Raw genomic sequence first — 26,451 nt, 5'->3', positions numbered from 1 at the left:
ATTTTCTCTTGAGGCTGGATCAGCTAAGTTTTAATATGCATTTGTATGGTACGTTTACATCAAAAATAACAAAAGTTATTATTTGTTTGTATACGGTAATTCATTAACAGAAGGTGATACTTGAATTCTTACATTTCACTTTTGTGTGTAGATTTGCTTTGGGTGTTGAGAAAACAGCTGTGTGTAATAAATGTTTAACTTTAAAATTGGTGGACATTCGCATCTACTGTCAGATCTGTGGCAATTTGCAAGCGGATTAAAATAATAATAAAAACCCTACGTTGGTATGAGTTTTCTTCAACACAGGGCTGGAGAAGTTGTGACCCTTCAGATGTTGTTAAGCTCCAGCTCCCAGTGAACATGGGCAAGTGTCAGGTATGATGTGAGTTTGTAGTACCTTGAGGACCAGGCAGGTACACTAGGTTCTGCCTTGGAGACAAAATGGGAAACCCACTTATTTCACTGGACCAACTTCCACAGGTGAAAGGATATGCAAGCCCTCAAGTTGCACAGACAACTTCTAGAAGACCCAAACCAAGGTTCCTAAAGCCAAATTATATATTGAGAAAAATTGTTTACACAAGTGTGATATATGTTTGCTATGTGTGACTTCATGTAGAGAACAGTTGAATCGCTAATTGTTCAATACTTGAGCCACATGACACTTTACTCTCCAGGGGTAAAAATCATCGCAGTGCCTTAAAACTTTTGTTCAGCCCATTCTTCTTTGTATACACCAACATTTGGGTTAAGCCCTTAGCATGAAGTTTAGACCTTTTTTTTTTTTACAAATTTGTGCTTATCTTCATGTTTATCATGAGAGTACTGATGCACACACAGAAACCCGATGACAATTGGTTCTTGTTCAGTAAACATGTTTTATGAGCATTGTTAGATATTAAGACTAGGTGATTTCTGGCCCACACTTTCACTACACAGAATGCCACAATCAATGGAGTTGAGCGCATCTGATTTACTCTCAGCACTTCTCAAGGCAAATGAAGGAAAGGAGTTAAAACTTCCGGTACCGGTTATGAAATCAATGTACCCACAAAAGCTCTGGTTTTCAAAGAACGTGTAATGATTTTGCAAGCCTTTCTTCAGCAAGATAGAAAGAAGAGGGTCAAATTGGTGGCACATGGCATGATGTGCCACCAATTTCTCCCAAGTGTAGAACCTTCTCCCAAGTGTGGCATCCACTCACAAGAAGGAGGTAGCACCAGGCTTGAAATTTTACTCAGATCTTTCCTTTCTTCCAGCTACTTGGGCTTGCCGGACAGGAAGTCTGCCATCCAAATACTAACGTCCTTTACTGCAGTTAGGTTGCTTCAGACAATGCCTTGGGTCCTTTGAAAAAACGATTTCAGCTCCACTGCCTTACCAAAGCAGATGCCACAAAAGACCCTTTTCATCAACCCTCTTATTTGTTAAACTAAAAGTGACTGGGAAGGAGATGGAAGCTATAGCCGCACACTGCTCTTTTTTTAATAACTCAAGATACATTTGTCTTTGCATAGCCACTGTTTTCTAAAGGAAACAACAATATAAGGTAGCTTTCATATGTGCTCCTTGTAATGTAACAGTCTTGAGCAATAACCTTTTATATGGAAAACATCTCCAACCATTTTTAGACTTAAAAACCCTTTCAACTAACCCATATGGCAAGTTAAAATATGTTATCGGTTAAAGAAATGGAAGGGGAAAGTCCATCACATCCATTTCCTTTTCTGCTATCCTGGAAGTTTATCATCCCGTCTCCCACCAGTATAGTTTGGGAGGGTGGTGGTGAAGGAGGAGGAGCATAGCCTTAGCATGTCAGATTAACGTGTCCTTCCACTGCAGCCTCTTCATTTATCTGTTCTTTGAGCTGTAGCTGAAGGAGACACCATTCTTCATGGAACCATTCATGGCATTCCTTGGGTTCTCTCTTTCAACCTTCTCCCTGCTGAAGATGGTGTCCTGGTCACTGTCAAACTCTGACTCTGAAACCATCAGGCTGGAATTGTGTTCTGTGCTTCTGTGCTTTATACCTGAGATGGGGAGGAGACGGGAAGCAGAAGATTCTTTGCAACGTCTGTTTACTACTTGATCTCTCTTATCTCATCCGCAACGTCAAATTCAGGAAGTAATGTTATGTCTTACTACCATAAACCATCACCCAGAGCTACACCACCACAAGCAATCCAACATGGACATGGAGCACTAACTCTTTCTAAAGAGGAATACTTTCCAGGCAATGTTCCAGGTGACGTGTAAAGAAGCCTATTGACATCATTGCTAGAGTCTGGTGCTTCTTCGGTTATGATCCAATAGAGGAGTGGGGATGCTACTCAACTAAATAATTGGACTAGCACAAGGGACATGTGCCCTGTACCATTCCCAAATCTACTCCAGAGCAGTTTTAGAGAGGGGAGCGTTCTCTTGCACAGATAAATCCTTGCACTGATTGAATCAGTGACTTAGTACTACCACACATATGCCCTGTGAGCCCATCATCAAGGAACACAACTGCCTGTCTTTGGGACGCAAGCAGTAGCTGCCATTCACCTCTGATGAGCATGTTGACAACAATATTTATTGGCCTGAACCACAACCAGTTCAGACCTACTTCAGTTGCAGCGGATTCCAAACAGAAACAGCATCCTTTTGTTGTAGGAAGGTGGGACAGAAATATAATTGAAAAGAAATACATGGTGATTATTATTTTTTTGGTTCCTTGGCAGGGAAATGCAAGTGCTATTGCAACTTGGGAGATTTATCATAGCCGGGACTTTTTGGAGACAGCCCACTCCGTCAGATGCTATCCTGCCTTAAAGCGCCAGATGCATGCGAAATAAAAGTCTCTATCAATAGCACAAGAAACAGAAAGTCACATACGAATTGTAGCAAAGGTTGGAAGACATGAAAAGAAACATACCGTATTTAGGCCTGAGCTCCATTCTCTCCTGATCATCTATATTATCCAAAATTGTGTATTTTGTTTTCTTTCTTATTTTAGTCCTCTTTCTGCTAAAAGATGAAATATTCCACTTAAAGCTGGGAAACCAAGTACTCACCCCCCCCCACAGGTGATATTTCCTTAGGAACCACCCCAACCACAAAGGATATACATTATGTAAACCAAGGATGAAATACTAGGCCTCGTGATTCTTCCTAGGCCATAGCCCACTCCAGGGCACACCCCTCACCATCTTATTTTATTTTTTGGTACCCTGCTTGACTGTTTATGCCTGACTAGAATATTTCCTTGAACTCTGATCCTGCTTCTTGTTCACCTGGATGGAGAAGAGAGAGGGATGTGTGAGTGTGTGGGAATAGAAAACATGGACTTTCGTTGCTCAATCCATTTCTGCTTCTTGCCTACCAACCTCTGCCATGTTCCCACCTTCGCTCAGAAGGTTGACCCTTATGGTGAAAGGGTTCTCCACCCCTGGTGTGTGCCTCCTCATCTCAGCATCATTCATGCTGTCATACTTGGGGCCACTTCAACAGTGTAGCCACCCACAGGCATGACCCCTTGGTGGAGCTCCACGTGGAGAAGCCAGTTTACAAGCAACCAACATCAAAGGCATTATACAGGCACGGTTAAAAACTGTTTTTGACCTGTACAGGTGGTTATTCACACAGATAGTTTATTACATGGGAGCTGCGTCCACACTATTGCGCTATGGGCAGCCACATATTTCTTATGTTTGCCTCACCTTAGATTAATTGCACACCCTTTAATTCCCATTAGCCACTTGCCCAACTCACAGGGTGGTTAAAGGGCAACTGTTCTCCCAAACCTATCAATAGGCTTCCATTTCGGTGATTATAGAACTAAGGGATGTTCGTATCGAGCCTCTTTAGAAATCATTTACCTTTTGCAACAACAGAAGCAGAGCCAAACGAACCCCGCCATCAGCACAATCAAAATGACAGCTGATGCCGTTACATAAAGTATATTCCACTCTAGAAGGCAGAGGCAGAAGGATCAAAGTTATTAAAGGGACCATTAATGCACTTATGCATTCAATATGGCAACATCACACTCTGTTCAGCGTCCCTGCCCGAAATACTTCATCCGTTTCCTCTCAACTCACCGCAATCGCTCTCTCCGCTGTTAAGATACTTCTGTATCAAATTTTCCATCCACAGCTGATAGCAAATGCAGCGCTTCGTGATAGGGTCGCAATGCCCGTGTCCGGAGCACTTTAAGAGGCAACCTACAGCAGCAAAAACCATCAAAATTATTATTATTATTATCATTGCATTGGGCTTTGGTATTGTTCTGCAGCATAACGCGAATACTACATACCAGCCGTGTCAACACGAAGCACTTTAAAAAGCAAAAAGTCCGGCTTCTCCTTCAAGAGCTGCAAGCGTAGCATCTGTGCAACATCTGCTGCCTTCATCACTTTAAAAGGATGGCCATTCTGAACATAGAACACAACAGCTGTGCTGAAGAGAGGATGTATATATCGTAAATAACCAGACTATAGCATTCAAATGGGCTGGCTTTTCAATTTCAGAAAGATTCTCACAGTCAGACTGTTTGATTTGGCCTTTGCATAACCCCCATTCCGGAATTCGGTTCACTCGTGCAACGGCAGTCACAAGGCCAAATTGTGCTCCCAAGCCCTGCCTACTTCAAACCAGTGCCTTCCCCATTTTTACAGCCCTCCATGTGCTCAAGGGGCAAACTTCTGAAGCAAAGTCTCCTGCACACACACACACACAGGCTCCCCGTGCAAGTCAGACCCTCACTGTGCTACAGGGAGAGATGGCCGGTGATTTTAATGTTATTTCTCAATTGGAAACGCAGACATCGGCTGCCGTCCTTAGCTGTTTGAAGTTACAAGTGATTGAACAGGCCATAACACAGCATGCATCTTCTACAAAGTGGGCAACCTTCTCAAGTTTTAGCTGCAGAACAATGGTGTTTACATATCCCAAAACATTCACACATGTTAAGTTTTTTACAAACAAAACATAAAAACATCCCTGCTGGATGAAGCCAAAGACTATCTAGTCCAGCATCCTGTTCTCACAGTGACCTATCAATTTATTATCTTGACTTGGTAAACTTTAAGGGCAAATATGGTTTGCTTGGTGTTAGATTAAGGGGATGTCAGAGAATTGAAATGAAAACAAAATCAAGAGTGGGAATTGCCAGTGTTTGCTTAGACGTCCCATTTCTGGAATAGAAATCAATACAGCAAATACAGTCAGTATTCACTGTTGTTTTGGGCAGAAGATGAACTGCAGTGGAATGGACAGTACTGCATGTGAAAAATACACAGTGGAATGGAAAATTATACCTTCTCGCATCCCTGCTAGTTGCTCACGTCAGCGAGTCAGCCCAATTTTTTTATACCTGCTCTACAGATTGCTTGCCATTGAAACGAAGCTTATTGGTCTGTAGTATTTGGGGTTATGTCTATTCTTGGTATCTCTGTACCTGGTATCAGAATAAGTGTGTATCTTCTGAACTTTAATATCAGAATCCAAGACGTTCAGGAGCATTGCTAGCTGTCGCACAAGCGTGTCTTTCTGTTGTTCAGTCAGCTGGCCAGCTCCAACTTGCAAGATCAGTTCCACAAGTCCATTTTTCTTAGGATCTGTGAATGCAAAAATAATGCTTTTCATTTGGAGCATGCCAAATGTTACCTTGACGTGTGGAGGTCAGCTTTCAAAATTAATATTTACTACAAATTCCAGTCAGCAATAACAAACAGGGAACTTGCGGGTTCCAAGCAGATATTTATCACGTGCTGAATACAAAGGGTTATATTCTCAAATGCAGCACATGAATTTCAGAGGGAACTATGTTATTCCCCATCTCCCTCTGATTTGCAATCCACACCATCAGAAGATGCAGGTGGATTAATTTATAAAGGTTAACAAAATTTAGCAGCTAAGCAGAAGAGTAGAAAGGAAATGGGAATATAAAAAAAACCCCAGAAAACAAGGGACCAGCAAGAACATAAAATGAAAGGCATCATGACTATCCAAATCAGCATTTTGTTTTGAACAGTGATCAGTACCATATACCATGCAGGTATGTGAGAACACAGCATGAAAAGTAATCCATGTTATTGCTTATGGAATCTGAGGCCACTTTTTCATAGGTTTGCTGAGCAGGCAAAACGAGGGTCTCCATGAGGCTGGCATTACATTTACATGCCTTCTCGGTAGTGGTGCCTGCCCTGTGGAACGCCCTCCCATCAGATGTCAAAGAGAAAAACAACTAACAAACTTTTAGAAGACATCTGAAGGCAGCCCTGTTTAGGGAGGCTTTTAATGTTTAACAGATCCCTGTGTTTTATTTTTCTGTTGGAAGCTGCCCAGAGTGGCTGGGGAAACCCAGCCAGATGGGTGGGGTATAAATAATAAATTATTGTTGTTGTTGTTGTTGTTGTTGTTATTATTATTATTATTATTATTATTATTATTATTATACATTGTACTTCTCTTTTCTACCTGCACACTATTAGCATGTCAGAATGCACCTTGATTAAAAGCAGCTAACCAACAAATAGCATAGCTGCCAAGTTTTCCCTTTTCTCGCGAGGAAGCATAATGGAAAATCCCTTTAAAAAAGGGATAACTTGGCAGCTATGACAAATAGAAGCTTTCATCCAGCCACAACATAGGGTAGAATTTGGATCAAAAGGATGGCCACCTCATCAGGGTGCTTTAAGGCACTACCATACAGACCATGTGTGTTTTCATGAAGAAAACATGGTGGTAAGGATAAGGGAGCCTCCAGCCACCAAGGAAGCACTGAAAAGTGTGCCGGCTATGGCAATGAGAGGAGGAAACAAAGTTTTGGCTGCAGAGTGGGACAGGTTTGAAGGCCTTGATTTGATCTATAAGCTGCCTCTAGAGCTACCTCTCGCAAAGTGGGTTTCGAGCAGTATCGTCACTCCACCCATGACTGGAGAATCCAGGAAATGAATTAAGAATTGACTGTACTTCATGTCTGCTTTAGGCCCCTCCCTTGAACTGCAATGGAATCAAACCACAACAACTTTAGCATCAATGGGAAACTTGCCCCTGAGCTACCGAGCCAAAGTTTCCCATGTGAATTGGTCACCTGGCCTGACAAGATCTTTGCTGTGCCCTGCTTATAGGAGAAGAGGACAGATCTGGGGAGGGACAACATGCTATAAACGTCCTCATACCAGGCCGCACTTCTACAGTAGCCGTGTCGATGTCTGACTCTCCTTTGCCATCGGTGACTTTCAAGTGAAAAGAATAGCTCCCTTCTACGAGGTTGGTCAGCTGCAGGATGGCCTCGTGATCTGAGCCATGTATCACATCCTGCAAAAGGAGAAGTCAACGCTGCTTCAGATTAAAATTCACTCAAGGGCAAGATAAAATTTGCCCAAGATTTTACAACTACAGTGGTGCCTCGACTTACAAATTTAATCCATTCCGAAGCCACCTTCGTAAGTCGAAAAATTCGTAAGTCGAAAAAACGCCATTGGAAATGCGATTTCCCATAGGAATGCATTGAAAAGGGAAAAATCCGTAAGTCAAAGCAACCCTATCTAAAAATTCGTAAGTCGAAAAATCCCCATCTAAAACCGCTGCGGGTTTTTTCCGGATGTCGAGACATTCGTAAGCGCGCGGCCATTACTCTCATTCGTAAGTCGAAAATTTCGGTTGTCGAGTCGTTCATAAGTCGAGGTACCGCTGTACCCACCGTGATGCAACAAATAATCTCTAAGAGATTTGACTGTGGTTTATTGCACTGGTAGTGCTAAATGTTTTTTTTTAATGTTTTTATGGTTATTGCTGTTTTTCCTTTTGTTCCCCCTGTGAACGATGCCATGGTCTTTGGCTAGCGCAATAAAGTAAATGAATGAATGAATGAATGAACTACCCACCACAAATTGGCCTAGAACAGCCATGTTAATAAAGTAAGGTCTGGGGTTGGGAGTCTGTGGCCTTGTTAAGACTGCAGCTCCTACCATCTGTGAGCAATGGCTGTGACGGCTGGGGATAATGGGCGGTGGAGTCCTCCAACATCTCCCCCACCCTTCCTACAGCCAAAGAGTGCATCTTCAAACCCATGGGGTTGCTTTCTTCTACTCCTGTTTTAAGACTGAAAAGCTGAGACTCGGATCGACTTGCCCAAGGCTGCTCCATGCAAATCCAATTTGGACCCAATGGGCCATACTGTTACAACATGCCAACAATGCAAGCAAAGAGTACAGTGTTTGGATTTTTATTTTTCAATCTGGCTTCATTAAATTATTAAAATACTTACCCCAGCTGCTGGGCTCTGGCCATCCCGAATCCAGAGGTAAGACACAATCCCTTGGTCATCAGTAGACTGCGAACCATCCAAAGCAATGGAGTTATTGGGCAGGACGAGGATGCGCTTGCCCCCTGCATGAGCCTGGGGTGGGTGGTTGCTTTCTAAACAATAACATTGTAAGAGAGGAAGAGCTTTGTTTTGAAGAGTTGAGCAGGAAATAAAATAATAGGAATGGGTATAATAATAATAATTTATTATTTATACCCCACCCATCTGACTGGGTTTCCCCAACCACTCTGGGCGGCTCCCAAAAGATTAAGAACAGAATAAAACATCAAACATTAAAAACTTCCCTCAACAGGGCTGCCTTCAGATGTCTTCTAAAAGTCAGATAGTTGTTTATTTCCTTGACATCTGATGGGAGGGCATTCCAAAGGGCGGGCGCCACCATCCAGAAGGCCCTCTGCCTGGCATAGTATCCCAAATGCCTTGCTCAGATGAAGAGGATTCTCAGAACTTGGCAGGGTTCAAAATCCACACTGAAATAACAGTTCACCAAAATACTTGGTTGCTTTTCTGATGTTTTAATATTTTTCATAGGACTATATTGTTAAATTAACGGAACTGCTTTACGTTGTCTTCAAATGCTCTATTTCTTGTTGTGAGCTGCTTTGCACTCAGCTTCCTTCTTGGGAGAGGAGCCTATAAACCTCAAATCAAATGTGAATGGGGTAGTAAGGCTTACCCTCCTTGACAGTCACAGAGATTGTGGCCGTGCTGCTTAGTCCTTGGCTGTCTTGGACAGTCAGTCTGAAATGGTAAGTTCCAACATGCAGGCCTGTGACGGTTGCAACTGCGCTATCAGTGTCTTCCATTTGCACAGAGGTTGGCCCACTGCAACGGAACAAAAATGAAAAAGGAAGAGGAAGGCATAACCCAGAAACCAGATTCAACTCACAGTTTAAACAAAAAGTGCTATTTTAGTAAATGGAGCAAGTTCCAGGGGTGGTGGCATGAACATTTTTGAAGCTTCAAGAGAAAAGTTCTTCATGCCGAATAAGAGAGCCAATAGCAACTTTCCACACTAGCTATTGAAACTGGTGAGAAATGCAAATCATTCGGCTGCTTCAGGTTAGCTCGACAAATGGGTTTAAATAGTGTCAACATTCTATCCAGCAGGTAGAATTTGGCATTTTACTTCTTTAAAATGATATTCACTTGAGGGCCTGAAATTCACTTGCAAGCCTCCTTGCAAACTTACATAAAAGATGGCGGTTTTAAAAAGGCCAAGACTTGCAGGTTTTTCAGATTCAGCCAGAAACTTCACCTAAGAGGCCTCAAAACTCAGTTCAGAAATCTGAGTGGCTTTGAGAGATCTGTGATATGTACAGGGGTGCCTCTGAAATCAAATGGTAATTCCTGAGAAAAGTACATTCATCTTCAACTGAATTATGAAAGCTCTCATTAATCTACCACATTCTTCCTCTGGCTATGTGAATGTAGCAAAAATAGTGGACAATTATTAGTATTTTACAAAAGAAACAAAAAAAAAACACAAAGAAGTATTTGGCATGAACAATATTGACGCGTATAAAATTGGGACTTTGTTTGGTTCATGCAGAAACTAGAATTAAGCCTAAATGGCTCCAATCCACCCCAAGCTTTTCAAGTTCCTTCTGTGTAACTTGGTAGGAGATACTAATTTTTGGCCCCACCAGATATGTTCCTCCCCTCTTACAAAATACCTGATATTCTCCCAGTGATAGTAAACAATGCCTAAGTCATCAGTGCTCATGCTTCCATCAAGAACAGTGCTCTGGACAGGGGATGTCAACTCCTTATCTGGCCCAGCCACGGCTGTCGGAGGGCTATTCTTTTCTGTAGCAAAACAAAGCAAAAATGGCTCAAAATACTGTATGTTTTTTCTAGTCTGCAACTGACAAGGGTTATCCTCTTCTCCAAGCATTAAAGGGCTATTGTATTAAACGGTACCTCTTGTCCTGTGTCCTGGATGAGAAAGCAATGCAAAGAGCATGCGTAAGTATCAAGCTTGCCCTCTCCTAGTAAACAGAGGATCTCTCACAGTAAGAGAGGTGTCGGGACAGGGTGGGGCCAATCACAGGGATGAGCGGGGGGTGGGAGGGAGGGGCCGGGATAGCTCATGAGTCTGAGGGGGGACTCCGTGGGCCCATTTAACAGACTAAGCCACTGCAACGCGTGGCCGGGCCAGCTAGTATACTATAAATCTGCCTACCAGGCCGGACAATCACCGTGACTTCGGCTGTAGACTGCTGTTCAGCAGAATCAGTAACAGTCAGCTGAAATGTGTATTCGCCTTCTTGCATTGAGGATAACTGGAGGTAGGGACTCCTCACTCCCTGGTAATAAGTGTGGGAGGAAAATCAGGGAATAATGAGGCAAATGTTAATAGTACAAAGCTTTCTATTATCGTAATGTATCATTATACCAGTGGTTTTCAACCAATGTGCTGTGGCACCCTGGGGTGCCTTGAATGATGGTCAGAGTGCCGCGGGCAACCGTGGCCTCTGTCCCTCTTTTCTTCCCTCCCTCCTCTTATGCCCTCGCTTGTCTCTGCCTCCCAAAGGCTTCTGCAGCTGTTTGTTGCAATGGCCCTGGCTACAAGCTCCCCAGGCAAATCGTGCCTCTGGGGCTGGCCAGGGGGTGATTCCCAAACCCCTGTGGAGCAGTCTTCCGGGACCGGCAGCCGTGTGACACCGGAGGTTGCGTTGATGTAACTTCCGGTTTCGCTTTGCCCTTCTATGGGCACAAAAAATGGCTGGCGGCAGCTTCGAAAGTCACTTCTACGCATGTCAGGAAGTGCGTCGACACAACTTCCGGTGTCGCTCTGCCCATCTATGGGCACCAAAAATGGCCGCTGCCGACACCAGAAGTCACGTCTATGCACTTCCGGACATGCGTAGATGCGACTTTTGAAGCCGCCGGTGGCCATTTTTGGTGCCCATAGAAGGGCAAATCAGAAAGAAAAAAATAGCCACCGGCAGGAGAAAATAACGGAGAAAAACGGGAGACGAAGTGATATGGGGGACCACCGGGAAGAGGTAAGTAAAAACGGGGTTTCCCAGGGGAAATGGGGTACTTGGCAGCTATGGGAGCAGTGGGAGGAGGCACCTCTCTTTGAGTCAGGCGGGGGGCAGCTGAGAGAACAGAGGCAGCAGCTGTGGCTGCCCAGAGGACTCCCAAGGAGAGGGGAGAGGAGAGGAGGCTGAGGGAACACTCCAGAAGGGAAGGTTCAAAAAGGGGTGAGGGGCTGCCAGCTCTGCAGGCAAGGGGTGACATAACTGGGCTCCTGGGCCCCACACAGGTGCCACAGAAAGAATGTAGTTGGTCAAGTGGACCCAAAAAGGCTGAACACCTTTGCATTATACAGAAATATTCCACCAATATTTCACAACCACCTGAATAGGCCTACAATACTCTGAATGCTCCAATTCAACATCTATGACATTAAGTGTGATCACCATGTCCAAAACTCACTATTGCTCCTTTGCAATGGTTTGCCTAAAGACAGGTGGTCAGATCCAGACTTGGTCGCAGTAGACCCACTGAAATGACTAATTGTTAAAGTCCCACGCAATATTTTACAGGGTCCACTCTAAGTATGGTGTCCAGGTGTCTTCCTAGACAGGGCAAATATAGAAGAGACTAAGTGTTTCAAGGTAATTTTCACCATTTCTTGCACAATAAAAAGTGCAACCAGGCTTTTTTTGCCTGTTTTCACCAAGCACCACAAAACTCCTGATCTGAAAGCTACTGGATTGGGGGGGGGGTATTATTAAATGAGGCAAGACGATCTCCATTTACCTGCATTGCTACAACTTTGCCTCGACTTTTCGGGCTCAGGGACCACTCATAGCTGACGATCTCATAATCATCACTGCTCTGATTTCCATTCACAGTGATGGAGTTGCGAGGCAAACTGATTTCCTGATTTGGCCCTGCATTGGCAACAGGAGGGAAATCCACTTTTTTATGGACTCTCAGCGAAGCTACTGTAGAGTTCGCTGCTCCGCTGGAGTCAATCACTGTTAACCTAAAGAAGAAGAGAAATGATATGTGAGTAATTAATGATCTTGAATGTGTGCTTTCTCCCATTCTCAAAATTCAGATGCACTGATTTCTTCTACCTCAGGAAGTGCAGAATCCAGAGACCATGGACCTAATTAGGTCCATCTAGGGTGGCCATACGTCTGGAATTTCCCGGACATAGCTGGAATACATCAGGCAAAAGCAGCGTCCGGGAGGAAATTGGTGAAATATCCGGGAAAATACGGACGTATGACAACCCATGTAGGAAGTCTAGATTTTGGCGAATTTCCTTAAAAATAGCTCAAGAACTTCTTCGGGGGGGGGGGGGCTCAACAACTTTGCCCAATAAAAGCCTAACAACTATTGTGTTCATATTTTCCCTTTTTGAAATATGACAACCCTAGGCCCATCAGGCCTTCGAGATTGGCCTGCCAGGCTGGAGGCAAACCACACCCACCTTTTCCATGTCTGAGGTAATATATGATGTCAGGCATAGGAAAGGTCCATCGGATCAGGACAATGGCCCATCTAGTACAGCATCCTGTTCTCACAGTGGCTGAACAGTTGCCTGTAGGAAACCAACAAGCAGAAGTACTTTCCTTCAATCTGCCCTGAAATCTTCCAATATTCAGCTTTGTTGGGTGTCCACAAGTTTTAGGGTCATGAGAGGGGGGAGAAGTAACTTCTCCCTTTCCACTTTCTCCATGGCATGCATAACCTTACAGACTTCTATCTTGTTACCTTTTATGTTTTCTCTAAACTTAAAAGTCTCAAATGCTGCAACCTTTCCTCATAGGGGGATGTCACACCACCCCCTTGATCATTATGGCTCAGGACTGCAATACCTCAAGGACCGCCTCTCCCCATAGGAACCAACTCAGACCCTGTGATCATCCTCTGAGGCCCTTCTTCGTGTGCCTCCTCCCTTACCTTCCAAGTCCCGGACTGCAGAATCCAGGACCGGCAGCCATGTGACACCGGAAGTTGTGTTGACGTAACTTCCGGTGTCGCTTTGCCCTTCTATGGGCACCAAAAATGGCTGCCGGTGGCTTCAAAAGTCACTTCTACGCATGTCAGGAAGTATGTCGACACAACTTCCGGTGTCGCTCCGCCCATCTATGGGCACCAAAAATGGCCGCCGCCGACACCAGAAGTCGCGTCTATGCACTTCCGGGCATGCGTAGATGCAACTTTTGAAGCCGGAGGCGGCCATTTTTGGTGCCCATAGAAGGGCAAATCAGAAAGGAAAAAAATGGCCGCCGGCAGGAGAAAATAACGGAGAAAAACGGGAGACGAAGTGATACGGGGGACCACCGGGAAAAGGTAAGTAAAAATGGGGGTTTCCCGGGGAAAACGGGGTACTTGGCAGCTATGCCTCCTCCACGAGAGGTCCGGAGGGTGGCAACCTGAGAACAGGCCTTTTCTGCGGTGGCTCCCCATTTGTGGAATGCTCTCCCCAAGGAGGCTCGCCTGGCACCTTCATTACATATATTTACGGGCCAGACCAAAACTTTTCTCTGTAACCATGCCTTTGGCTGATTAAAATTCTGTGGCCTTTTTTAAATGCATTTGTGGGAGGGGGGTTATTGGTTTGTCCTTTTTTTATTATTATGCATTTTGTGTTCTCGTTTTCTATTTTTATGTTGTGAACCACCCTGTGACCTTCGGATGAAGGGCATTATACTAACTAACTAACTTAAACAAATAATTATGGTTGCCTTTTCCTTTGACTTGTCCATCCCCAAGTTATGGTCTGAGGAGCCAAACAGGAAAAAAAGCAGGCCTCTCACCTGAAAGTGTAATTGCCAGGCACAAGGTTAGACAGATGTAAAACTGGTGTATCCGCTGATGCCTTCTTTTCTCTTGGGGGACCTTCAATTTCTTCCCAGTGGTAACTGGCTATTTCAGTATCATCGGTACTTTCTGTGTTGGGAGGGAAATGCCGCGGAATCATAAATTAATAAGCTGGTATCCCTGTGAGCAATTCTAATTATACTGCAAAGCAACAGTTGCTGCCTGGTACTTACGATTCCCATCAATGGAAGCAGAAGTTCTAGGAAAAGAAATTTCCTGGGCTTTTGGAGATGCGATAGCAACAGGCGGCTGATTTATTTTGACAGCTGCGGGAAGGGGAGAAACAGAACCCCATGCTTAATTAAATAAGGCCATCCTGCACGACTCAATCAGCCTGAGATAGTTTTGTGCTTATTCCACAGCCAAAAAGCATTTGCTAGTTGCCAAACAAGATTAAATAGTTAATATATAAGCAGTAGGGTTTTGTTTGTTTGTTTTAAAAAAAGATTTTAAGTGATAACCAATAGAAAAACTGATCCTTGTAAGTTATGATTTAGCAAAGCTACCTTCTGGTACAATCCCAAACTGGATAAATCGTCCCTGGGCTTGCGGTTACAGGGGACAAAAAACAAACAAACACCCAAATCCCAGGCTTCTTAAATTCTTAAGCTGGAAAAGACCAGAGTTCATTTCCCCCAATTCAGCCAAGAAGATGACTGGGTGGGCCTTGGGCCTTAGGGAAGCTTTTAATCTTTAAGAAATTAGTGTATTTTAATATTTCTGTTGGAAGCCGCCCAGAGTGGCTGGGGAAACCCAGCCAGATGGGCGGGGTATAAATAATATATTATTATTATTATTATTATTATTATTATTATTATTATTAGGCCAGTCACAGTCCCCTAGCCTAACTCTACCTTGCAGGGTTGTTGTGACTGAAGATCAAATTAGGACAAGGAGAACCAGGTATGCCACCACAAACTCCTTGGAGGAAATGTGGGATAAACATATGAATAAGAAATAAATATTTCAATATCCCATTTTGTTGGATATGTGAAGTACACCACAATAGAGGCTTACGTACATCTGTACCGCATTGATTTTATAATAAATGGGTCCAAAATGAAGGGAGGGAGATGGGTGCAGAAACCCAAAAGCCCGTGCAAGTGGGCAAGTAATACCCAGTGCTCAACACAAAACTATTTGCATGGGCAACGTTAGTCCTCTTTCCACCTGCTTGCCCCAAAATGCTGTACTGTAGATCCTGAACATGCAGCAAGAAGAGCGGAGGGGAGACACTAATATGGAATGTGCAAATCATGTGCTCATCTGGGGTAACTGCCCCCCCCCCAAAAAAATCAGAAGAGCAGGAAATTACAAGGCTGGATACACTTGAATATTTACCACCCTGTGGTTCCCTCTAAAGGCAAAGCAGGAATGTTACACAAATGTGATATAAAAATGTAAAACTTTTACAGCTGTTCACTCTCTGATGAAACTCAGAAATGATTAAAAGTACCATTCATCAAACTGGCATGCAGGTATGACAAGAGGAGGATATTAGTTTTAACTGTCTGAAAAACTGATTTACCTGGTTGGACAGTGACATTGACAAATCCTTCTCCAAATGCATTTTCAGCAGAAACAGTCACTTTGAAGACATAGGCACCTACTGGCAGCTGTAACAGATGGATTTTTTTTTATGTATCTCTGATAACACATAGCACATGGCTCAATATAACAAAAAATGCAAGACGTTTGAGTGTGCATCAAACCAGAGCTTAATTATCACCGTGAAGAAACATTTCTGCTACCACCCAGAATGACTTAGGGGTGGTGGGGAGCAACTCAGAACATTGCAGCTGTGCCTTCCAGAAGGCTGAAATAAAGGAAAACGTAATATTTATATATACAGGTAGCACTGGGTATGAGCTGAGTAGAAACAGAGACTGGAAGCGCATCCAGTAAGATAGTCTACTATGTTCCTGAACTGCCTACATATAAGAGTTGCTTAGGCAACAGGGTTTAGTGAGCAGGAAGAGGCTGGGGCAGAGAGCAGTCCAGAATCAGAAGCAGGAGAGGAGGCAGGCCGGGAGACAGAGACGAGGCAGGCTGCTGAAGAAGCCAAGGAATCTCCCCCTTCTGCTGTGACCAGCTCCTCTCCCAGAACATGCAGAGAAATGAAGAGGGCAGAGAAAAGAGAGACATGGGGAAGGAACCAGGGAAGGAGCCTTAGCAGTATGAAGACAGGGACCTTTCGTCCTTGCAACTGCCACATTGGTGCAAGACCTTCTGGGAAGAGTTGCTGGGATCACTAGGCCTGCACTGTTTTGGTTTCTTTGAATAAAGAGTTAACTTCACGGGCAGCAGGTGTATTATTACTGACCTACTCCTGACTCTGGCTCCTGACACCAGGGCTAGAACAGCACCAAGTTATTTAGGTGCCAACAGGTATATTTTCAGGAATCTCACTGGGTGCCAGTCACCATGAACACCACCCTAATCCGAGCACAATTAAAAGTGTTGGTGCTGACCTTTAAAGCCCTAAACGACCTTGGCCCAGTATACCTGAAGGAGCGTCTCCACCCCCATTGTTCTGCCCGGACACTGAGGTCCAGTGCCGGGGGCCTTCTGGAGGTTCCCCCACTGTGAGAAGTGAGGTTACAGGGAACCAGGCAGAGGGTCTTCTTTCATCAGATGTCAAGGAAATAAACAACTACAGTGGTACCTCGGTTTATGAACACAATTGGTTCCGGATGTCTGTTCATAAACTGAAGCGTTCATAAACTGAAGCGAACTTTCCCATTGAAAGTAATGGAAAGTGGATTAATCCGTTCCAGACGGTCCGCGGAGTAACTGTTCATAAACTGAGGCGAACTTTCCCATTGAAAGTAATGGAAAGTGGATTAATCCGTTCCAGACGGGTCCGCGGAGTACTTAAACTGAAGCGTTCATAAACTGAAACATGGGTGTAATTGGTTCCGGAAGTCTGTTCATAAACTGAAGCGTTCATAAACTGAAGCGAACTTTCCCATTGAAAGTAATGGAAAGTGAATTAATCCGTTCCAGATAGGTCCGCGGCGTTCATAAACCGAAAATTCATAAACCGAGGTGTTCATAAACCGAGGTTCCACTGTACCTGACTTTTAGAAGACATCTAAAGGAAGCCCTGTTTAGGGAAGTTTTTAATGTTTGATGTTTTAGCATGTTTTTAATATTCTGTTGGCAGCCACTCAGAGTGGCTGGGGAAACCCAGCCAGATGGGCGGGGTATAAATAATAAATTATTATTATTATTATTATTATTATTATTATTATTATTATTAATCTGGAGAGAAACAGGCCCATTGACAACAGCATTTGTAACTGACATGGCTGCCTTTCAGCAAAGCATCTCTAAAGCCATAACCCACAGTAGCTGAGTGTGCATTTTGCCACACCCTGCGGTAAATACGAGTCCAGTCTCCCCAAGTGGCAGCTCACTTACTTGAGAAAGTTTCAGCGTTGGCATGTGCTTGCCCTCCATTTCACCACTGTAACCATCAGGGTGACTCATCGAGCTCCACTCATAACTATAGGCTGATTCTGAAAAGGAGGAAGCAGCACAGCAACTGGTTATGGTTCTTCTTTGGAAGAGAGACCTGATCCTAGCTCTGATGTTCGCTGAGCTTTCATGGGGTGGAGAAACGTAAGGCCCTACTGCCTCCCACCACTTAAGGTAGAAGAGGAACATTTTACAATGGTTGTCTGCTCACACTATTTTCTCTTCTACTTGGAAGAGGTTGCATGAGCAGTCCTCTGCAGAAGTGAACATCAGCATGGGGTACAGGGAAAAGAAGGAAGAAATGGCAATCCTACATCATGTGAAGATTGCATTAGTATCTGAACTGGGGCCCATTTATGGAAGAATTCTGGCGCATGCATGATCACTGGCAACTATCCCTATTTCCTAAAAATCGAACTAGCCAAATTGATCAACAAGCCAAGTTTCTATACATAATCAGTATGAATGGCCACACCTCATAAGCCAGCTAATATGTGTGAATATTACTGGTAGTATTTCTGACTTTTATACTGTGCAATAATCTAACTTTTCACATCAGTTTAAAACGTTTTTGTCTTTGAAAAATCTTCTATCCTTACTTCCCTCATTTGTTCTCCCTGAGCTTACCTAAAGCTATTAAACTTTATTCACCTTTTTTGCAATGAAAAGTTGGTGCCAAACACAAAGTTGAAACTCAACATTAGCTGTGCCAGCCAACAACGTTCATGCAGATTTCCCTATTTTGCATACATTTACTCACTTTGCACGTTTAATATCTGAATAATTTAGAATCTTACGAGAGAATAATTGGCCCAGCTTAAACAAAGCAAGCAAACCGTGCTTGAATTCATATGCATGTCCCAGCCCTTCATTTGCAAGAAGAAGAAATAAGGGGTTTCACTTTGCAACAAACTATAGTTTTCCATTTCAAATGAATGTGGAAGGAAACTGGTTTGGACAAACCATAGTTTATTCAGATTTTTGTCAGACAGTCCCTCTACATGGTTTCTAGCATAAGACAAGCAACTTAGTGCTTTTCTCCTCCATCCCACTTGCATCAAGAACTCACCTGAAAGGAATGGCGTGACGACAAATGCATGCAATTCAATGCTGTTTTTTGGTAAAGTTACTTGTAGATCATCTCCAGCCGACACTAGGAGTTCCTTTACTGCATATAAATTTTTAAAAAGTTATTTTAAAACAATGTATTGAGGAAAGCATGGCAAGAATTTTCTATTGCTGAAACAGCTGGGATAGTTCAGTCGGCAAAGCATGCAACTGCAACTCTACAATTCTAGGATTCTAAGTATATTAATAATAATGGTTTGGGACAGTTGTTTTCACATCAAGACTTGATGAATCTTCCCTCTGAAGCTGAAACTTAATAATAATGATAATATGCATTTTATTTGATGAAGCATTAAGCAGATAGTTTATTTGGCACGACGATTTCTCCCTGCTTTAAAGGATTCTTCTCTTCCTCACCACATGCAAGCAGCTAAGTAGCTCTTTACAAGCCTGATTCAAGCAGCAGTTTGAGAAGTTAGCACTTCTAATTTCAGTGCAGTCCTAGATACATCCACTCAGAAGTACCATATTTTTTCAGTGTATAAGACTATGTTTTTTATTGAAAAATTAAGCTTAAAAATTGGGGTCGTCTTCTATATGGACCCAGGTGGCGCTGTGGTTAAACCACTGAGCCTAGGGCTTGCTGATCAGAAGGTCGGCGGTTCGAATCCCTGTGACGGGGGGAGCTCCCGTTGCTTGGTCCCAGCTCCTGGCAACCTAGCAGTTCGAAAGCACGTCAAAATGCAAGTAGATAAATAGGAACCGCTACAGCGGGAAGGTAAACGGTGTTTCCATGTGCTGCTCTGGTTTGCCAGAAGCGGCTTTGTCATGCTGGCCACATGACCTGGAAGCTATACACCGGCTCCCTCGGCCAATAATGCGAGATGAGCGCGCAACCCCAGAGTCGGTCACGACTGGACCTAATGGTCAGGGGTCCCTTTACCTTTACCTTTTTATATATGGATAGTGGTGAGCTTGGACGGGCGATTGGTGGCTGCCGCGAGCCGGAGATTGTCAACAGTGTTTTGACCGGTGATTGGTTGTTGCGTCAAATTCCACAGAATACTGGCTGCTGCGGCAATTGGGCAGGCGATTGGTGTTTGCTGTCGGTGAGCGATCAGATTATTGGTTGCTTCGTTGATGTGCATGCGATCGGCTGTGTTGGTCCCGGGGGTGAGCAATTTTTGGCACCCCCGCCCCCAAAAAGCTCAACAAGTCTGGGCAATTCCCCCCCATTTTCTCAATTTGGAGTCCCAAAAAAGAGGAGGCATCATATACATGGGGGGCGTGTTAAACACGGAAAAGTACGGTAACTCCTATTGAATTCAGTGGGGTTTACTCCCAGATAAGCGCAGTTAGGATTGCAGCCTTATTCTCAAAGAATTTACATTACCATCTTTGGTGGCAGAAGTGGGAAACGACACTTGATCTGTGGCAGTAGCTTGGGTGAAAACAGCACCAGTGGGAAGGGATGTGGCATCATCCTGCAAAAGATTTCGCAGGTCTGATGTCTGAGTTCGTGTTGCGGTGGTGGAGAGAGACCCCAGGGTGTCTGATGAAGAAGGATTATGGGAAGTTGTTAGAACCTACAAGATGAATTGCAGGAATATTTAATTATTGTGTATATTTCCCCTCTCACATTATGACACACATCGTAAACACTACTGTAAGTAAAAGTGCAAAATTATGTTACAGCTAGAATCAATCGCATTTACCAGTGACATATGGGATGAGAAACATTGTACCTTCCCAAGTCCCAGCAACAAATATTTAAGTACCTGGGCAAGTAGATGACTGGGATTTTTTCCAGCTGTGCTATGAAAACTGAACAAAACAAACAGGATGGGACCACTGGAGATAAAGAAACGCACACCCATGCAAATTCTGCAAAAAGAATTCCATCTACAAGCAGTGAAAGCAGTACATCACCAGGCACCCTCATAGCTATATAGGAGACCAAGAGTAATGTGAGATATAGCACACAAAGCAAAATGCTTATTAAATGCAGGTAACATAAATTTCCTCTACAACCAGCACAATGAAATCTTATTTGTCTGAGTTACCCAAAAGATATGCAATGCAAGTTTTTTTTTTGGGGGGGAGAGTGTATTTAAATTAATCTAGGCTTTCCTAAAGTAATCTAGGATTAATCAGCACTAATCTAGGCTTTTCATTTTTCACAAACAACAAGGACTACTGCTAATTTTCTGCATTAACTATGGGCTGATTCTTAAAATCAACTCCCGGTTACATGAGCAATTTAACTGCTCCAAACAAAGATTTGGCCAAAATTCCACCAGCAGCGCAAGTTTTTATCAATTTTATTCCATCTTAACAGGCACAGGTTCCCACCAAAGAATCCAGTGGGGGGGGGGAAATCTAGTTTGGTGGCAAACCAAACTGTATTTTATTTGCCGATTTCTATGTTACTCCAATGCTGTTTCAAAAAATGAAATATTGGTAACATACCTCTTCCTGCCAGGTGCTGTTGGCTCCATCAGGTGGTTGAAAACCTAATTCATTTGCAGATTTCTCCATCATGCCCAACATGATCTCTGGCAACTCTCCGGCACGTTCGGTGACAGGATTTCCCTCGGATTTATTTACACCTGTAGGAGTCTCCAAACGACCTCTCTCCTCTTCATTTCTGACCAGGTCAACATGTTTGTCTCCATCACTGAGCCCTGAAGAATTGAAGCCATTCTCAGCTGTCACCAACAAACTCCAGTCAGCATAGTTGACATCCTCCTTCTCTTCAGGCTTGAGGCTCAACCGAAAGGGGTTCTGCTCCGTATCTCCATATTCATCTGGATAGTCTGGGCTCTCTTCCCGACTGAGGAAGGACAGTTCCTTCAGGCTGTTGACTTCATCTGATGGGTCGCCCTGCAGTGCCATTGGGTGGAGGACCTTTGATGGCACCTGCCCATACCCCAGCAGTGCAGAGGGCCTCTGGGGAGGCCTTAGCACAAAAGTCAAAGAGGACTTCACCTTCTCCATCTTCTTGGGTTCGCAGTTTCCTTTGTGTTGGCAACTGACGATGTAGCAGTGCCGTTCAAACATCCAGGACAAGTCGCAGTCGGAAAGATCGCAACAGGCTGCCGTGCAGTCTGACACAGACACAGCATGGGGGACCCGCATAATCTTCACTGTTTCTAAATTAGGAGATATTATTGCATCCGAATACTTGGCGCCTTCTCTGCACTGTTCGCAGAAACACCCTGAAATGATAGGTACTCATATCACAAGAGAGCAGGAGCCCTGAACAGCCCTTCTCCTTACAATGCATTCTCATTTAATAATAATAATAAAAAGCTACATTAATTTATATTGATTTAATGTAGCCTAGCGAGTAGTCACTTTATCAACAAGGAATCCCTTGAAACGTCACTCGAATCATTAAAAGCTCAATTAAAAGTACTGTAACAAGAGTCAGATCCCTTCTTTGAATGCACCTTCCTTCCAAACTAGCCTAAGAAAAGGGGGGAAATAAATCACAGCTCTTGTCAAGCAGACAGCAAAAGATGGTTTTCCAACTAGGGCCTGAAGACGGGGAATCCTGCTCCCCCTATTTTTGGAAATGACATATCACTGCATCCATCTCACTTATTTTGGAGAGAGGTACAATAAAAAGTATTTGGGGTTTTTTAAGCTGCCACTGAAATCAGGGGTAGCACACAAAGAAGCTTACTAGGCAATGCAGCCTGCTGAGTCACTGAAAAAGAGAGCATCTTGTTTGCAGGGAATCAGGGTTAGCCAAAGAGCCATCCTCGGCTTTAAGCAAACTATTTCTGGGATCCTGCTGAAGAACCAATTCAGACAGTACACAAATGACAACAGCAAATGATGTGGCGGTGGTGTTTTAAGACCTTGATCCCCCCCCCAATTATTCTTTGTCAGTTATTATTTTTGCTGCTGAGCTCTTCCTCAGAATCAAGTCGCATAAGGTGTCTCAAGCCCTGCCAAAATGCGCCTACAGGATTTTATGTTGCAATCCTATGCCACATGGGCATGAAGGAACCCAATAAAACAACCACACGGATGGCGCCCACTGGACGGTCCTTTCCAACTATCACTGCTAACATTCCCAGCCAGGTGAGGATTATGAGGGGGACAGACTCTCACAATTGGCCTTGCAGACGTGGCTTGCAGATGTGGTTGTTTTCATCTCTCTCTCTCTCTCTCTCTCTCTCTCTCTCTCTCTCTCACACACACACACACACACACACACACACACCTGTCACCAGCAAGGAGGTGGATTCCACTCTGTTCATCATGGGTGTGGCCAGGGGGGGCAGCTGCCCCCCTTAGATCAAGTAAAACAATAGCAATACTGTACTTAACTAAGTGACCAATCCCATCGGTTCTGGCCCCCCTAACGACAGTCCTGCCCCTCCCCAAAGTCCTGCCCCGTCCAATAAAAATCCTGGCTACGCCCATGCTGCTCATGCATGCAAGCAGATGGGACAGTAGTTCAAACCGAAAACAGTGGTAGTCTGAAGTGAGTGGATGGATAATGCAAAGGATAAAGATGCAAAACTGTATGAATAAGGGCTATAAGGAAGCCGGGAGCTGAGCACTGTACAAGCCACTTCAGCATATCATCTCTGACTCTGCTATATTCTTGGGAGGGACAGCATAAGTTTAACTGTATGAACAACATGGTGTAAACTGGCTTGCAGAAGAGGTGGTGTAATCCGTATACGACTTATATGTTTGCTGGACATTTACAAGCCAAATTCACTTATCCTACAAATATTATTATTATTATTATTATTATTATTATTATTATTATTAAAAACGTTATCCACCTCCTAGCTAAGTCCATCCCATTAGTTTCTTAATGGTGAATGTAACAAGAGACCTGTCAAATCAGACTAAAGATCTATCTAGCCCAGGCATCCCCAAACTGCGGCCCTCCAGATGTTTTGGCCTACAACTCCCATGATTCCTAGCTAAGAGGACCAGTGGTCAGGGATGATGGGAATTGTAGTCCAAAACATCTGGAGGGCCGAAGTCTGGGGATGTCTGATCTAGCCCTTCATCCCGCCTCCAATAGCGGAGAGTCAAGCAAGCGGGGCATCTCTAATATCCCGGTCTTAAAATAAAAACATAATGGCAAAAGCCATTATTTTTACCCAGTCACTTTAATTTCATTGCCAGTGAGTCAGCAGAACATCTGACACAGGCTTCGCCCTTTTCAATATGTGTGCAGCAAGTGAACAGATATCTATTAAAAAGTGGCCTCTCTATCCAAGATACGCATTGGGCTTGGCTCTGTTCCTATGAACTTAAATGCATGTATCTAGGTCTCAGCTGTAATTACCTTTAAATGGCAGTTTTCTAGGCCTTGTGGGTGGAGACAACTGGATGAAAGCAAGATGCCAGAAACAGGACACATACACCAGTTTACTCCCTTAACAACAATGTGAGTCAAATCGGCTTCAGCTTTACAGATGGTATGGAAAGCATGGACAATCTGTTCGGTATTATTTATCTAAGGTATTTATATCTTGCCCTATCACCAAATGGCCTCAAGGCGTCCTACACTAGAAAAAATAAAAACCATTTTTAAAGCACAGGGGGGGGAAGCAGTATAGAAGATACATGACAAACCAAAGTAACAGGGCAAGCCAAACCATGTCTACTCAAAAGTGAACCCTACTGAATTCAGTGAGGCTTACTTAGAGGTATGCATGTAATAGGACTGCAGCTAAAGCGAAGGCGTCAGAAAAATTCTCACAGTGTAATGACAGCGTTCTGTAGCTTTGCTGAAATTTTAAATCTATACCTTCCTGTGCTTTATTTCAGTGGTCAAGGCTGAAATTCTATGCACACTTTATGGTGCAAGCCCCAATAAACTCAGCAGGGTTTACTTCTGACTAGGTGCGTATAGAATTGCATTGTCAAGCTACATTATTTGGTCCGTGAAGTTGCAGCAACTATATAAATGAGAAATGACAGCCTTTCTAACACAAGTGTAAGAAACAAATTTCATGGAGCCCAGGGAATGGTCTAGGACTAACTGATGGTGGAAAATTGCTGATGATCACTGACATAGATGACAAAGCATTAGAAATAAGACACATAAATTGAAAATAAAATAAATGGATTACTGAAAACTAAGGAACACTTTAACTGAGCATTCACGACATCAACATTGCAAGTCTAGTTAGCAGGCCCCAGAGTATGAGAGGTGCTGGAATGGTTCACAGGCCCACAATCACAAAGGAAAACGTCTGCAACATACTGAAGATTTCAGTGCAACTCCAGGGGTGAAGTTAACAGCACCAAAGTGATCTTCCCAGGGCACAAGCCTGGGCAGTGTGTGTGGAGGCCCTGGGCTGCCCAGACGACAAGCCCTGCTGAAGTGGTACCCCATAAGAGGTGCTACCCCTCCCCTAACACCCCATACTCCCAATGTATGAACAAACAAACCTTTAACCCTAAACCACTTACTCATAGAATCGTACGATTATCACTCACAGATTTATACTTCTGGGATGGGCGAGGGAAGAATTTTTTTTAACCACCTACTGAAAAAGGCTTAACTAACTCTGGCAACATTTGGCAGGGCTTATGAAAATCTTTCACCAAGCAAAAGTCAGAAATTCATCCAAGGCCTCCAGTGTTAAGCTATATGTGGTTTTAAGCTCCTGTACATAATAAATAGGATTTAATTCTATCTCTGGATAACTTTCATGTTATTGAGGTGCCCAGCCGCTTCCTCTTGTCTGAAACACGGCAAGCCTTTTGGAGGGGAGGGGGAAATCATTTGCTTCAGGAAGAGTAGGGCACTGTTTCTAGATGGGGATTAAGCAGTTGAGGGGAGGCAAAATGAGAGAAAGGAAAATAACGACTCAGATAAAAATAAAGCTCTGATAAAGGGAGAACCTCAACAGCATTCTGCGCAAATGGTCTGTAAAGGGATTAAAAGAAATAGAAATTCAGGCAGCATAGTGTTTGCAATGATAGCATTCACACATCATGGTAAACCAAAGTTAATGGTTTCCTGTGAATGTTTCACTCTTCCTCACAAGTGAGTGAGAGTAGAAAACCACAACCCTTGACTTAATGTTGTGCCTGAACGACAGATTCATGGGTTGTTTGGCCACAAACGAGCCATGATGTGAAGCAAAGATTTGTTCTTATTAATTTATTCATTTCATAAAATTTAAATAACGCTTGAATGTACAAAAAAATATCCAAGCGGTTTTCCTGGCTTACCAAATGTTTGTTGGGAGCAAAACAAGCAATGACTCTTGGTTCAGACCATGGTTTACTGGGATGTATGGACTGAACTGCTCAAGCAACTGTCACTTGACTATACTGCACAGTGCACTTCCATTTAGACTCTTCAGCTAGTGCTAAGACACTAAGATACTTCTATTACTTCTATCACAATCTTCATTACATAAGCCATTTGGGAGTCTTTTGCAAGTCAGAAATTATTTTGAGGTTCTGTGCACAGTGGATAACCTGTGTTGTGTGCAGACTTTATTTTCTCGCCTGGCCTCAAAAGCAAAATAATGGTTTATTATATTTATATAGCATGAGTACGAAGAGTCTTGCCCTACCTGGTAGAACTCCCAAGAGTAAGCACAGGGCTCCTAGTCCTAGCGCAAGAGCCATTCTTCCTTAAACAGGAAATATCAACCTCAGTTTCGGGTAGCAGTTTGAAGACTTTGCATTAAAAAAAAAACCACCCTTCGTTTCTGCCAATTCTGTCCAATATC

General features: G+C 43.6%; 1 protein-coding gene across 1 annotated transcript; it reads right to left on the bottom strand.

The window, feature by feature from the left end:
• Positions 1 to 838: 838 nt before the first annotated feature.
• On the bottom strand, positions 839 to 26,437 carry KIAA0319 (KIAA0319 ortholog). Its single transcript, XM_035126415.2, has 20 exons — positions 26,293 to 26,437; positions 21,188 to 21,936; positions 20,112 to 20,304; positions 18,720 to 18,818; positions 17,594 to 17,691; positions 15,699 to 15,786; positions 14,344 to 14,436; positions 14,107 to 14,239; positions 12,092 to 12,320; positions 10,503 to 10,626; positions 9,994 to 10,126; positions 8,994 to 9,142; positions 8,258 to 8,409; positions 7,167 to 7,305; positions 5,441 to 5,600; positions 4,298 to 4,440; positions 4,083 to 4,205; positions 3,861 to 3,951; positions 2,918 to 3,009; positions 839 to 2,030 (listed from the first exon to the last, which is right to left on the bottom strand). Exons 1-20 carry the CDS (start codon positions 26,345 to 26,347, stop codon positions 1,852 to 1,854), a joined length of 3,222 nt encoding a protein of 1,073 aa, XP_034982306.2. The 5' UTR covers positions 26,348 to 26,437; the 3' UTR covers positions 839 to 1,851.
• Between the last annotated feature and the right edge of the window lie 14 nt (positions 26,438 to 26,451).

Source organism: Zootoca vivipara, chromosome 8, assembly GCF_963506605.1.
Source record: "Zootoca vivipara chromosome 8, rZooViv1.1, whole genome shotgun sequence".
Classification (NCBI taxonomy): domain Eukaryota; kingdom Metazoa; phylum Chordata; class Lepidosauria; order Squamata; family Lacertidae; genus Zootoca; species Zootoca vivipara.
This window is presented reverse-complemented; position numbering and strand designations above follow the sequence as displayed.

Bases quoted from the DNA above. Each gene is read 5' to 3' on its own strand.
- KIAA0319 (XM_035126415.2), bottom strand. From the start codon at position 26,347: ATGGCTCTTGCGCTAGGACTAGGAGCCCTGTGCTTACTCTTGGGAGTT. The intron at 12,321-14,106 runs GTGAGAGGCCTG...CTTCTTCTTTAG, and splicing joins CCTGGCAATTACACTTTCAG to GTTAACAGTGATTGACTCCA. The intron at 2,031-2,917 runs GTATGTTTCTTT...TCCCCATCTCAG, and splicing joins GGAGCTCAGGCCTAAATACG to GTATAAAGCACAGAAGCACA.